The following is a 15117-nucleotide window of genomic DNA, read 5'->3' as shown; positions in this document are numbered from 1 at the left end:
ATAATGATTTGAATTGTATATGAAACACCCAACCGTAAAGTACATTTATAAAATATATTGTTTATATCATTTAGATAATATTAAAAATATTTTTTAACTTCTGTATATTATTATAAAAATTTATTTATAATTTAATAAATATAAAGTAAGCTAATAAACAATATATTCTATAATTAATGTTTGTTTAAAATGGATCAACAAGATTTATCAAACGTTGAAAATGATGAACAAAATTCCAAATTTGAACAAACATTTAAATTCAATCCAGATGCAGAAGAGTTTAAGCCACTGGATTCTTGGCTGGATGTGCCTGTAAACAACACGTCACTAGATTCATGTACTCTGGGTGTAGAGTCACTAAAAATATCTGAAGATTCTATCGCCGATGACGATGATTCATGGGATAATGAGCTCAGTGATTCACAAAAAGGTTTGTTATTAAAACTATAATCATTTTAGAATCATTGGCTAAGAAGAAAGAGGGGAAGGAATCTGCTTTATCTCCACCAGATTCAAGACCACACCTTAACATTGTATTTATCGGACACATTGATGCAGGGAAATCAACAACATGTGGAAATATACTGTAAGTACTTAAATTTTAATTGTTTGTCAGATACCTTTCCGGATACGTAGATGAGCGTACAATTGAAAAGTACGGCAAGGAAGCTAAGGAAAAGAATAGAGAAAGTTGGTTCCTAGCCTTTATTATGGACACTAATGAAGAAGAAAGAGAAAGGGTGGGAATTAATAATTGAATAATAAATTTAGGGGAAAACCATAGAAGTGGGTAGAGCGAAAATAGAAACGAAGAACAGGAGATTCACAATCCTTGATGCTCCAGGACATAGAAACTATGTTCCAAACATGATTGATGGAGCAACTCAAGCCGATTGCGGAGTTTTAATTATCTCAGCTAGAAAGGGAGAGTTTGAAACTGGGTTCGAAAGAGGAGGTCAGACGAGAGAACACGCACTTCTTGCGAAAACATTAGGTAATTAAATTGATTAAAATTACCATTTTAGGTGTTAGTTATCTAATCGTAGCTATAAACAAGATGGATGATTCCACGTGTAACTGGTCAAAGGACAGATATGATGGAATAATAAAAAAGCTAAAGCCATTCCTTAAGACGTGTGGGTTCACTGAAGGGAAGGATTTGAGTTTTGTTCCGATATCGGGACTCCTTGGCCAGAATCTAATCGACCACATTTCTGATGTAAACTACAAACATTATGATCCAAATGCAGCATGGTATGATACTTCAATGCCTACACTTTTCCAACTCCTCGATAACGTCCCAACACTGGATTCAGAAGAAAATGCGCCGTTAAGAATCCCAGTTATTGACACTTACAGAGAGAACGGGCTGGTTTGTCTGGGAAAGGTGGAGTCGGGAATGGTTAAAACAGGGCAGAACTGTATTGTTGTACCGAACAGGTCAAGGTCCAAGGTTTCCAATATTTATTTCGAAAGCGACGAGTACTCATATGCCAAAGTGGGTGAGAACATTAGGGTAAGAGTATATTCTTTTAATTATTTCTTAGTTAAGACTTTCCTCAACCGATGACGAAAATATAACAAAAGGCTCTGTGATTTGTAACGTAGAGTCTCCGTGTCCAGTAGTCTTAGAGTTTACAGCTTTAATTTCGATAATTGACTTACTTGAGCACAGACCACTAGTGTCATCAGGATACTACTGTATGTTTCACGCTCACTGTGTAGCAGCTGAAGTCAAGTTCCTAAAGTTGTTGGAAACTGTTGATAAGGCGACTAAAAAGAAGAAACCAAACCCAGTATTCGTCTCTAACAATTCAATCGTAACAGCACACCTAATGGTGACTCCAGCGGCGTGCTTAGAGAAGTTCTCAGACTGTCCTCAGCTAGGAAGGTTCACTCTACGCGATGAGGACAAGACTATAGGAATCGGAAAAGTTTTAGATATTTTAAAAACAGAGTAATTTAATATATTCAATACTAATATTAAATACAACGGAATCCATTATTAAAGATTAGAATTATAGCACAAATAAATAATATTAAACATCCCAAAGGTGAGTATCAAATGTAATTTTCCTTCTTTTTTGAAGTCTGATGTTGTTCAGCTTGATCAAGTATCGGTTATGTAATCTACAGAACCTGTTATAATCTGCCATTTTAGAGTTTTCAATATCCTAAATAAAAATGTGATTTAAAATATTACCTTTCCATGTACAAACATCTGCACCAACTCTCCGTATGTTTTATCAGGTGTGTCGAGTTCCCAAAGCCATTTAGGATAAGCTTCATCAGGAAGAAGTTTATGATCTTCCGGAATTGATTCATAAATGTTAAACAAATGTTCTCCGTCTTCTCCAGAAACGGGAGATTCTGTTTTAACGTCCTTTTGGTGTTTTTTGTCACCCTTTATTTTAGTCGAATAAAATCCTTTGTTAAAATATGATATATAATGTTTGTTTAATCTCAGTGTGTTTGATAATAAGATTATATTAAAAATCATAAATATATTAAATGTTAATGAAAAGGTTTTTCAAGGATTCTATTTTGTTTTCGTCAGATTCCAACCTGTTCCACCATCGATATGGGATTTGTAACAACTTATATCCCATTGCGGATATCATTTCATGGCGCCTTAATTAAATATTAGCACAAATTATTTTAAATTGTTACGGATTTTAATACCTTCTGGCTGATGATGTCAATTGATTACTTCCAACGTAGTATTGGTATTTGTTGTTTACCTCTATAACCGTTTTTGATTTCGGCTCGTATATGTCAAATACAAATGGACCTGTATTTTACATTGTTAATTATTGAATTACCGGCTTCTAAGCAATTTTTGTGTTTTATTCCCATCAAATTAAGCACTCTACTTATATCCTCATGTTCACTTGAACTCATTCTCCTATCATCCTTATTTGAAAATTCTAATAAAAATTTGTTATTTTACACATTACCTCTTTTTTCCTTTAGATTTTCGCTTGATTTATTCAGGAAATCAACTGTGGATTCACTTAAATTGGAGTACACTTCTGTTTTTACCAGTCTTAGGTATAGTTGGATTATATCCAAATTTCTACTGTAACCGTGGAAATACCCCTTGTGATATTCACATTTCTCAATGAACTCCACTATCATTTCGTCCGTAAACAAATCCATTATTGTAATTGGCTTCAATCTTTTACATTCACTGCCTAATCGAAATATTGTAATTATAGGAACCTGAAATGCTTGGAATCCTATTTCTAATAACATCTTGCAGTGGCTTTATTAGTAGACTTTCTGATATTCCCAGCTTTGATACTGAATTTGCCGCCTATAATCTTTGTATCCTAATTAATTTTACCTTAATAATGAAGTTATTCCTTAAGATTGGCCAGCAAAGCATCATATCATACATGAGATCATACAATCTTTCATCTCTTATATTTATTCTTGAAAGAGCCTAATTCAATTACAAATCAAATTAAATTACTTGGAAGAAGAACACAAAATGTTTTGGCTTCATTTCATGCTTCCTTGAACAAATCATACTACGGTAAAATTAATATTATCTCACACACTCTATTAGATAATTGACTTTTGGGGAATTTATTTTTCTTATTGAAATGGCGTGCATATATCTTAACAGCATGCTCATGTTCACCTTTTCTTTGAATGAAATAATTCTCTCAATAAATGAATCCCAAATTTCCTTATTTACCAATTTATCTAAAAGATTTTAAATATTCAATTCTACAACCCGAATTCAACTTTGCCTCATTCATCATTACAAATTTTAGGTCAAATGGCTTCAGAGATTTAATTTCTTCATTTGTTGGTGATTTATATCCCTCTTTGATCCTAATAATTTTCTTCTATTATATCTAACCAGTATTTGTTAGGTGATATTCTTGTTCGATTTCCCTCTGGACTTATTCTGCTTTTCATAATTTCATCTTCAATTGACTTTATTTTATCACCTAATCCTGAAGAATTTAGTTATAATTTATACTTTACCGTCAAATATTCTTTCTCTATCTTTAAAGTATGATTTGTAATAATCCTCGTTTGACTTATCGTATATTTTCTGAATATTCATGTGTAATTACCAAATTACTTTATCTTGAAATGTTAGCTTATCTCTTATATCATTTCTAAATTATTTTTAATATTATCTAAAAAACCCTTTCATTAGTTTGTCTGATGTATATGATAATATTTTTGATTTTTCGACCATTTTCTTGTAGTTTGGTAACTTTGTATTATCATCAGTAACGGAGATATTCGTTTTATCATATAAGTAAAAACCATCTTTCTTTGATGTTATGTATTTGTTAGCCTATTTAGTTTAATTTTAAATCAACAAATAACCTCGTGTGGTTTTAACTTTTCATATTCATTTTTATCTATCAGGTTAGTTCTTTTATTTGAAAGAAACTCCTCTCTGGATAGAATTCCTATCCTTGATACGGAAGAATCGTCCATAATATCAACAACATTTTCATTAGATAATACATTTCTAGAACAATCATTTACTGTTAAAAATGAATCGGAGGAAGTTATATGATCATTTTTATTAGAATTAATTGATTCACTGAATTAATTAAAAATTTGATAAAATACCTATTAAAACATCTAATGGTATTGTAAAAAAGTTTTTTGTTTATTATTTTTGGGTTAATATTACAAAATTCTATACATGAGAATGAAACTCTAAATAACATTGTTTTCTAAGATTCTATAAATTTTTATTGTACAAAAATAACATTTAAATGCATTTAAATATTAATTTACAAAATATTTGTCAAAATTGGAATATTGATAAAAATGTGTAAGGTGGGTAGTGTTAATTATATATTAATAAAATATTAAAATTACAATATATAATTACAGACTATAAATCTCTTCTGGGTTATTTTCAGACCTTGTCAAATTCAACTTCTCAAAGAGAAGTCTTTCGAAATAATCATACATTGGCTGTGTTGTGATTCCATTTGAGAATTTTACTTCATTCGGATCCACACCTGTATCCTCATAGGCGTGATTCATTAGATATTCGTTAAAGTCCTCTTTGATGTTGCTAAAAAGTCCAGTTCTATCAATCACCTGGTCTTTCGCATTGATACACCCAATTGTAAAGCCTTGTAAACCAAATTCCATTATCAAAATTACAGAAACTAAATTTATGGATATTAATAACTAAACATACCGACGTCAAATACCTTAATAAAGTCCCTGAACATTAACCTTGCATGTGCCTGGGATAATCTGACGATGCTTTCTATGGTTCTTACAGTCGGACCGCCACCATATTCCATATTAAATGAAATTGAACGAATCTCATCATAGTATCTGTTAATTATCAACTGACAAGAAGGGGTTATTGAAGGCATTAAGTTTTCCCTAACAAATTGGATATAATTTTTGACAGTATTGACAGAAGACCAGTCCAGATTAGACTTATCATCACTTGAAGTTGTATTGATCCTCTGACTATCATCCTCAAGAAGAAATTCAACTATATCCAAATCCTCAGTTGAATTGTCAGTCATGACAATTATCAAGTCAAATCTAGTTAGAAGAGGCAACGGCGTGTTAATATTGATTATCCTACGCTCATCAGATAGTTGATCGTCATATTTCCTTTTATTGTTTTGTCTGGCGAATTTATAATTTGATGAAGCAACGATTGTGCACTGGCAGTTCAATGTACACTTTAATCCAGACTAAAAAACTCTATTGTGCAACAAAATACCTTTGCTACTGAAATCACCTGTTGTTCCATGGCCTCATGTAAACAGGATTTGTCGTCATTTTTTATTTCTGAAAACTCGTCAATACAGCATATTCCCCCAGATGCTAAAACAAGAGCACCTGCTGCAAGCATAGTATCGCCACCATCTCTGACAATTGTACAAGTTAAACCAACAGATGTACAGTTAGTACCTGATTATAAAATTTATGGGTTAAACATACCTATTACAGAGACGTGTCTGTATGAAATTTCAGTTGCATACTCAAGCAAATGTGATTTCCCAGTAGCAGGATCTCCAACAAATAGGATGTGACACTGAGTCCTAGTTCCTAAATTTATTATTTTATGAGTCAGTTTTGTTACTATTTCCCCTTTTCTTTACACCCTCAAAAACTTCGTCGCGGTTAAATTTATTGGCTTTGGATGAATTATTAAAGTATTTGGCCCATCTATTATGGTTCTCATCGAATTTATCATCTGTAGAGAATCCGCCTGAAAACTATGATTACAGAATTAAGTTACCAATTAGTGTTAGAATCAGACCAAGTTTTGCATTATTTACGTTTAAAAGATCAGTGCAGATAGACTCGATGATAATATTTCTTGAGGATATTTCATCACTTCTATGAAAACTCCAAAAGTTTTCATAAGAGTTTGCTATTGATTAATTTAATTATTAGATTATGAATACCTTGTTGGTAAATGGCATTGTTTATGCCAGTGATCGCCTTCCAATTTACACATTCAATATTATTAGCATCGATGAATAATTCAGACTCACACCTTATAAAATAATCAAGTATAAAAAATACCTTTCGCCATGTTTCACTCTTGAAAACCTTCTTCTAACAAACCCTGTGATGTGAACTGTATCTCCTGGGAAACATGTTCCACAAATCTCTTTTCTTAGTACTACCGGGATGGCTGATATTGAACTTATATTACAATCAGAGTTAAAGATTGATTGACACCTGAATTTTGTAATTTATTTTGATATTACCTAATTTCTTGGTAATCTGATCTTGAAAAATATGTTCCCTTCTCAAAAGTTGATCCTGGACACCTTTGCCTTGGGTATGTACCTACAAACCAATTTTCAAGATAATAAAATTACCATCTTGATAATTTGGGCACCTGAATTGAGCTGTTTGCAAATACGATTCAGATGAAGCTTTGGATACGAAAGACTTTGAACAAATTCTACAAATATACTCACGCTCATCTTCAATGATGCTCATGACACCTAAATGTAAATTAATTATTCTAAAATACCTGAGAGAACAACTGTACAGGTTAAAATGACCAAGTTGCCAACATCCTCATCCAAAATCTCACTGATTGAATGTCTAATCACATCTGGAGTTGGCGGTATATTTCTAAGTCTCGTAGTAATGTTAAATCTGAAGTCGTTCTCCTTCTTATTACTACCTAACTTGTCGTATATATACCCGCTTCGATAAATAAATGAATTGTAAATGTGAGTCTTGACGTCATTTGAAATTGTAATACAAACGTCGTTGGGCATGGATTTGCATACTTCCATCAATTTATCGACATCCTTCACATTATGACGTTCATACATCGTTTCAATGTAGATGAAGAAATATGGAATGATTATATAATCGAGAAGGATTAGTAATAGTTGGGGAGCTAAAAGTAGATCCGACCCTAAATCAGGAAGTGTTATTAGTAATTTAGTGACGTCGAGGAAGAAACTTTGGAAGTTGTTGGCCTTTACATAGTGCGAGTTATAATCATCGTCCATCATTTTGGTTATATCACTTAGTTCAGAAGTCCCAATCATAGTCTCATAAATCCCTAAATCATCTGAAGCAGAATTACTACTAGTGGATCCATAGTTGTTGTTTTGTTGGCGCTTGACCTTGGCGTAATCAAGCTTAGTACCATATGTAGAATTAAATAAACAATTTTCTTCATTTTCATTTGGATATTTAGGCTTATATATGTAGCTTGACGCTTGACTTGTGCTTGATTTTATAAGAAACTTTTCATTTGAGGGTTTAATTGACAAATAATTAACACATTGTTTGAATGAATCGTAGTCATTTAGAAAGTAGTCGAGAAAGTTATCCATATACACAGTGAGTGGAGTGCTAAGTATTTTACAAATGAGTCTGGATTTATATTCTAAGTTCTCTTCAGATTTTCCAAAGGGTTGGAATTTTTTATCTAATATAAAGATGTCATTAGATTGCTGAGAGTCGTTCAATGTGTTGAAATTTGAATATGGATAACCCCTCCTGTAGTATCTCGACATGATTGCATTTGATTGAACATTTATTATTTACACATTTTTTATTTCATCAAATAAATACATTTAATAACATCTAAAGAATAAAATTTTAAAAAATTATAAAAGTATACAAGGATTAAGATGACAATTGACTGGAATCCCGACAATACATAGAAAATAATATATATAAATAAATCAATAAATTAATTTTTTGGGAAAATCTTTCTAAGCTTATTTATGACTCGAATGTAGCTCGATATGGTCTCATTGCACATACTTTCCAATGATGGTTCGATCTAAATTACATTAAAAATATTATAGACATACTGAATTTAAATATTTATCTGGCGAGAGCTTTTTTATATTCTTTGTGTTCCCATTCCCCTTTATTTCTTCGAATTTTATTTTATTTTTCAATTTATCACAGTAATCCATGTATGTATCTGACTGAATAAAGAGACTAAGCTTAACGTCTAAAAATAGATTATTTTAATTTTGAGTACCTATATCGTTTATTTTCTGCCTTTTGTTAGTATATTGATTGACTATTTTTTGACTAGAGATTGGATAAGGAAGAATTGAAGCTAGTTGTAGAATCTCAACAAGCCTGATAAATTATTATTTGTTCATAACTTACTTAGATGAACAAGCCTTACTTTCCTTACAAACTGAAGATATTTTATCTTTGGATGGAATCGTTGATTCTTTGGAAAATAATTTTAATATTCCAAAACCACTTTTGTTGTTTCCATACAATATTTTGGGGTCAATTAGTTTCGACTCAAAACATATCTTGAGTGCAACTACATATCTCAAAATTAGAAATGCTGATGTAGGATCCTCTACAGTTATTTCTCTCACATTTGAATCCATTATCGCCATCCTGTATATAAACTCCAATACCCACAAACCGAATCCTTTCCCCCAGTAATTAGGGAATATCATAAACTGTGATATTCTGAGTCTGTCATGGTTCAATGTAAAAAAATAATATGCTGTAACCATTCCAATTATTGATACATTATATTGACTAGCTGTCTGCTTTAATTTTTTTGATAAATGCGTCCTCTTGTTTTTAAAATGTACCATATCCGATATCGTCCCTATGGGCTGTTGGACTATTTTTAACCTAATACTTTGAGAATTTAAATCATTTGATCTATTTAAAATGCATTTCTCGAACTCCTCGTTAGATGTTAGTAAATTTGATATAGTGTTAGTTGTAGTCTTGTACTCATGATCATAAGAGTCGTATGTTAATATTATTAAAGGAATGAAAACCGACCACCTGGAATCGGGTTTAATATTAGAAGCACCTTCTATAAACCAATGATAAAACCACTCTAATCTTCGATGAAGTATGTTAAAATTTTCTTGGACTGAAAAGTCTAAACGATCATAGGTTGATTTTCTAGTATTTTTATGTTTATCTGAGCTTGACTTATTAATGAATTTAATTATATCATAGATCAAACAGTTGTCAAAATTCCCTTTGTGTGAGATATTAATATAACATTCGTCGTACAAATCGCTGTCGAAATAATCTTTATCCAGGGTATTTTTAAAATATATTGACTTATCTGTCATTTCTGGAATATAAGAATCTTCGCTTGATAGACGCTTATAATAACTTTTTTGATTCGCTGATACATTAGTCAAATTATTTGGTGTGTTAGATTCTTCTTGAAACACACAATATCTTAGTTGAAAAATAAGTGAATTATCTAGAGGAATCTCGGCAATAATACGCCCTGGAGGGATGAATTTCTGAGTTCCAACAGAACGGATATATAACAAATGCTTAAATGTCGGTTCATCTAATATCAATGTATATTCTGGAATTTTTGAATAAATCGAGTTATATACAGTATACAGTGACTTCCTGATATCAGAATCTTCCTTTGACATATACAACTGTCCCGATACCTTTATAAACAACTCGTATGTGTCGACAATATAGTACACATCGTATCTAACCCATTGGATTGCAGAGGTCTAAATCAATTAATTACAAAAATATACATAGTTTTTAATTTATCTTAATAGGTAAAATTATACATAAATATATAAAGTAAATTTATATGACTCACATTTAAATCATTATTAAAAAAATGATGAGTGTAGTATGGAGAGAATGAGTATGTGTTTTTCAAGTAATTGTCGATGTTTTCACATGGGTGAAACATCACAGTGAACTTCTCCATAGATATGCACTAAATACATGATAAATTTCAGCATCTAGTGATTTATAAATTTATTTAATAAATTTTGTTTATTATAAAATCTACAAAAAATTATGTTTATTTGATGCTTTAATTATGTATCGACGTGTGTCGGTAAACACCATCATTGGATTTTCCAATACAATTAAGTATAAACACATGTAGATAATTATGTATTTTAGTGATTTATTAAATTAAAATTAAAATGTCTTGTTTATATATGGCGCAATTTTCTGGCTGGAAAGGTTAGAATCTTCGTTTGAAATTATTCTTGTGGTAGAAGTTTTTAACTTGGTCCATAGACTTACCATAAGGCGCCATTGCGTGATATAGCTTGTTCCAATCCTTACCATATGCTCTAAATGCCTCCTTGTACCTTTCCTTCTCCTCCAAGGTCCACTTCGCATGCTTTTTCTTCATTTTACTCTTGTGTGTATGGCGAATTGTTCTTGGAGAGTCGTATGCATACTTAATGTTATTCAAGACCTTTTTCCTAGTCACCATTCCTTGATATTTGGGTGTCTGGTCAGTTGATTTACGATGTAACTCGATATCATTTAGGTGGTGACCATTCTTCATTCCGTTGATTTGTAAAATATTTTCATTGTATCTTGAGTTTATGGCTAATTCATTTGGCGATAAAGGATCATTTAAATATCTCTGATCATTAAATGGATATAGAATCTTATCTACGTTTGATAAAGTAACCTTCTTTTGACCTCGATATCTATTGTTGAAGAATGACTCTGAGTTAATTGAGACTATCATTGACTTTGCAAGATCACTTTCAATATCAAGTTCTTTATTATCTTTGCCACCTTTATAATCAAATACAAAACATCCTTTTTTGGTTTCAGATGATGAATCATTTGATGAGTCATATGCTGGGAATTGTACTGATTTTCTGGTTGTCATTGACAGATATTTCTTTGGCAAAAAGTACCCCTCAGCAATGTTATCTAGTGTGTGTTGATATTCCTCATCCACTTCTCTTGTAGGATCAAAATGTTGTGTATACTGGATATCATACTCTTTTGTTGAGTCTACACATCCTGACCTTAACATATAATCTGATACTGAGTTGTAGGGTAACTTATTTCTACTATTAAACTCCTTTACAAAGTCACTATTACAGTCTTCTAGCATATTTTCAAGTGAATCAAGTATACAGGCTTCTCTTCTTAGGTTTTTTGTCATGTCAAACTTCCCTTTGTTTCTTACTCTCAACTCATGTAACTTGTTCTTCAGCTTCAATCTGTACTTGAATCTGTAATAAAAGTCAATGCAGTCTGAAACCTTTTTGTTTTCTAGGAATTGAGCGATTTTAGAAAAATTCTTAGGGTGCATTAGGTATTTTTCTGTGAATATCTTAACTTCAGACTTTGTCCACACTTGTGATAGTCTATAGTTAAGCTCATCCTCAGCTAATTGTTGGTTTGATACTATATTCCTTCTATCATATACAATAAGATTATCTAACTTGTAAAAACTCAATTCTGGACACTTCATCGCTTTGTATATTGGAAGTGACTTGAAATCATGTATATTTTCCATCGGTTCTTTCAACGAGTCCATCAATGAGTGCGTCCATTTTACACTAGGTCCTGTCAAATTACTAAAGAATGGTACTAGGTATGCATTTGACCTTGTTCCAACATCACATTCTGATGGCTTATTAACGATTAATTCTTCTGTCTGTTTCCTTCTTGCTGGTTGTGACGATCTTTGTCTTGATCCCATTTTAATTGATTCATTTATTTCAGGTTCTCCTTTATGATCTAACTGGCTGAATTTTGACTTTTTAAAATTTATATCACCAATTCCATATCCTTGTACATTAAATGGTGATGTTGTTCCCTGGTTCGTGTATGGATAGCTTATGTCATTACGGTTATATCCAGCAGGTAATGGGATAAATTCATATGGCAAATCTAGAGCTCTAACTGGCAAGACTCCCCATGAAAAGATGTCGATTTGTTTTTTATTAAACTTATTAATCTTTTCATGCCAGTAAACTTTAAATTGTTCATACAAATCTCGTTCATTTGAGATCAGATCATTTCTCCTCACGATCCACGAATTCATAAACTTAAAAACATTCTTTATTGAACTTGGCACTACATTATATTCACTAGATATCCTCTTATTAGAATCTTGAAGTGAGTTATCTTCGGATTCTTGTAAAGATAATATCTCCATTGGATTAAGCCACTCGAATTCCCACGGTAATATTGTCGATGGTACATACGGCAAGTATAATGCTATCTCTACGTAGGAATCACGCTTTCCGTCAAATGAAAATGATTCAGTGTTCAATTCTATCGACTCAGTAGGAACATTTGATGTATCTATCTCTAGAGCGTCAAAACATTTATTTGACTTTAACAACTTTTCATTGTTCTTTAAATTTAAGTTCAATTGTTTCTGTTCTTTTTTTATTATTTCAATTGCGTCCCAGAATGTGAAATCATTTATAAACTTAAATTCATTAAGTTGTTTAGTCTTAAAATTGAGTTCATCAGTCATCACTGTTCCCTTCATTGAATCACTTTCACGTCTTCCATTTTCATTATTTTGACCAGTATCATTTTTATATTTACCAGTTTCATTTTTATAATTGATATCAAGTTTACATGTAAATGGCACTTTATTTTTAATGCTTAGTGGCAATGAATCCAGCTTAATTCTCAGGATAAATCTTTCCTGGACAATGTTTTCATTGGTGTACTTGTTTTCTACGGAATCATAATTTAAATTGTTTGTCTCAACTTCATACCATGATATCGACTCGTTACTCAAGTTCTCATGTGTATTGACTTCATTAATTGCTCTATCCATTACGTGGGAATGGTCACTGTTACATTTACAGTAACATGAACAGCTTCCGAGCACATTTTTTAGCAGGTCCACGGTCGCCAATTTGGTTTCTACTGAGAAATTTATATTCTTATCTTCCAGTGGGTTATGTTGTACATGACTTGTGTACATTAGATTTTGGTCAGTTTGTTTAACGCATGTACAGCAGTTTTTGCAGCAATATCCGTTTAGGCATGTATATTCTGTGAATTCACTCCACTCAGGCTTTGGGATTCTGATTTCCGCTATCGCTACTTTGCACACATCTTTTATGAATGAGATTGTTGAGTTTAATTGTTTTCTTCTATTTTGCATCATTAGTTCATATGAAAGGGTATTATCACTTGTCCATGATCCTATTTTAGCCATCCTTGGTCCATCAAAAATTTCATTATCATTCCATATATAACATCCTGATGATGAATCACATTCTGAGATAACTCTATTTTCATTCAAATAATTGGATGTTAGGCATTGACCTTGAATGCATTTGTATCCATTATAGAATGTTATTGATGGGCTTGTGCAAAGTACAAATGTATCCGTATCTGCAATAGAATATTCATGATTTTCATCACTTGAATACTTAAGAACGTTGTATAAATCATTTTTAAATAGTCTTTTCAACCGCTTTATTCCGTAACTGAAGTCAATATATTGATTATATGTTTCATTTGATCTTGAATAATCAGTTTTTAGCAAACCCTTTGAATAATATAATGATATCAAATCATTATTTATAGTTGTTAGTATATTCTGTATTGATAAATTAATCTTCTTTAAATGATCAATATTTAATTTATATAATTCAAAATTAGATTTGTAATCTTGATTATAAATTGCCTCAAAAAAGTGTTGCCTTGTTGTTATTACATAATTCAATATATTCTTCAATTCATTTATCATATCCGTTTCTATATTCAAATTCGATCTGCTAAGCTGATTAATATAATTCATGTATTCAATGTGTAATGATGGTAGTTTGTAACATTGTAGTTGAGTATCCTGTTTTACAAGTTGAGTTTCATCACATGACTCTTCATCAGTAGATGATCCCTTTTGTTCTGATCCAGTTTCTTCAATCTTAACTTTATCTCTTCTTTGTCTTTTATATAAACGCTCAGGTAACGAAATTTGTTCAAATACTTCTGATAAGGTCTCATTGATAGGAAACAACCTTCTTCTTTCATTGACTACACTTTGGTATCTTCTTTTGTATGGATTTGACGAATATTCATTGTGTACAATCAAATTGTACAATGACTTTTTAAATCCATTTTTGCCATTAGTTATGTATTTAGATTTGATCGGTGATGGTGATTCAGTGTCATATGTAATGTCATATTGTGAACTGAATTCATTTGATACAAAATTGTTCCTAATAGTCTTAATTTCATTTTTAACATCTCCAAACTTTATCTTTTTCCTGAACTGTGTAGGGTAATTAATGTCATATGATCTTATCTTTGTAAAGTTATTATTATTATATCCATAAGGCAATGATATTAAGGATGATGAGTTGAACCTTATTGAGGATAGCGAGGAGTGGTCAGAATATGAATTATTACTCTTTTTGGTAACAGGTGTAGTACACAGATGATTTGACGATAATCTAGTTAAGGATAAATTATTTCTGTAAGATTTATTTTCATATTCTGATGAATCAGATAATCTATTGTTAGGAGTGGTTGTAGAATATTCATTATTATCTTCATAACTAACAGATTTGTTTAAAAATTCTTGTTTCTTTATGTTATATAATGACTCGTTATTTAAATTTAAAATTTTTGATGAGTTCAATGCAAATTGATTGATTCCATCAATTTGTCGATTCAGTGAGGTTGAGTGGTATAGAGGATAATTTTCGGCATTTATGATATCATTATTATATGTTTTTGTACTTTCAAATGATGAGGAGGTTGTAGCAAAATTAGATTCGTCATCATCAAGTTCACTGTATATTACATCTGAGCAGTAAGGTGTTACAGAACTGTCTTTATTTGAAGGATCCGAATCTTGTTCATTCATAATATTTAAATAATCATATT

General features: G+C 31.4%; 6 protein-coding genes across 6 annotated transcripts, besides 3 other annotated features; 1 reads left to right on the top strand and 5 right to left on the bottom strand.

Annotated features, from left to right (window-relative positions):
* Positions 1–189: 189 nt before the first annotated feature.
* TA08815 (elongation factor subunit (either EF1 or release factor), putative) lies at positions 190–1961 on the top strand (the record flags this gene model as incomplete). Its single annotated transcript, XM_948078.1, has 6 exons — positions 190–430; positions 460–586; positions 617–740; positions 772–994; positions 1026–1516; positions 1548–1961. 6 exons carry the CDS (start codon positions 190–192, stop codon positions 1959–1961), a joined length of 1620 nt encoding a protein of 539 aa, XP_953171.1.
* Positions 1962–2039: 78 nt separating this feature from the next.
* On the bottom strand, positions 2040–2500 carry TA08810 (uncharacterized protein; the record flags this gene model as incomplete). The annotated part of the gene is made up of 2 exons (XM_948077.1): positions 2040–2174; positions 2204–2500. 2 exons carry the CDS (start codon positions 2498–2500, stop codon positions 2040–2042), a joined length of 432 nt encoding a protein of 143 aa, XP_953170.1.
* A 7-nt stretch (positions 2501–2507) lies between these two features.
* Positions 2508–4760, bottom strand: TA08805 (uncharacterized protein; the record flags this gene model as incomplete). Its single annotated transcript, XM_948076.1, has 16 exons — positions 2508–2631; positions 2683–2791; positions 2823–2927; positions 2958–3194; positions 3223–3316; positions 3347–3445; positions 3476–3533; positions 3564–3711; positions 3743–3843; positions 3872–3968; positions 4000–4069; positions 4100–4136; positions 4167–4321; positions 4354–4576; positions 4606–4712; positions 4749–4760. 16 exons carry the CDS (start codon positions 4758–4760, stop codon positions 2508–2510), a joined length of 1776 nt encoding a protein of 591 aa, XP_953169.1.
* Positions 4761–4869: 109 nt separating this feature from the next.
* On the bottom strand, positions 4870–8015 carry TA08800 (DNA replication protein (MCM homologue), putative; the record flags this gene model as incomplete). The annotated part of the gene is made up of 11 exons (XM_948075.1): positions 4870–5159; positions 5192–5708; positions 5738–5928; positions 5959–6066; positions 6101–6229; positions 6260–6394; positions 6429–6520; positions 6550–6708; positions 6738–6819; positions 6852–6980; positions 7010–8015. 11 exons carry the CDS (start codon positions 8013–8015, stop codon positions 4870–4872), a joined length of 2838 nt encoding a protein of 945 aa, XP_953168.1.
* Positions 6964–6980: a sequence feature (2 probable transmembrane helices predicted for TA08800 by TMHMM2.0 at aa 208-230 and 322-341).
* Positions 7010–7052: a sequence feature (2 probable transmembrane helices predicted for TA08800 by TMHMM2.0 at aa 208-230 and 322-341).
* Positions 7326–7394: a sequence feature (2 probable transmembrane helices predicted for TA08800 by TMHMM2.0 at aa 208-230 and 322-341).
* Positions 8016–8306: 291 nt separating the features above from the next.
* Positions 8307–10195, bottom strand: TA08795 (uncharacterized protein; the record flags this gene model as incomplete). Its single annotated transcript, XM_948074.1, has 4 exons — positions 8307–8464; positions 8495–8598; positions 8629–9986; positions 10082–10195. The coding sequence occupies 4 exons, from the start codon at positions 10193–10195 to the stop codon at positions 8307–8309; spliced, it is 1734 nt and encodes a 577-aa protein (XP_953167.1).
* Positions 10196–10459: 264 nt separating this feature from the next.
* TA08790 (uncharacterized protein) lies at positions 10460–15097 on the bottom strand (the record flags this gene model as incomplete). Its single annotated transcript, XM_948073.1, has 1 exon — positions 10460–15097. The coding sequence occupies one exon, from the start codon at positions 15095–15097 to the stop codon at positions 10460–10462; it is 4638 nt and encodes a 1545-aa protein (XP_953166.1).
* Between the last annotated feature and the right edge of the window lie 20 nt (positions 15098–15117).

Source organism: Theileria annulata, chromosome 4, assembly GCF_000003225.4.
Source record: "Theileria annulata chromosome 4, complete sequence, *** SEQUENCING IN PROGRESS ***".
In the NCBI taxonomy this organism is placed as follows: domain Eukaryota; phylum Apicomplexa; class Aconoidasida; order Piroplasmida; family Theileriidae; genus Theileria; species Theileria annulata.
The sequence above is the reverse complement of the archived record's forward strand: the minus strand, read 5'-3'. Positions and strand labels throughout refer to the sequence as shown.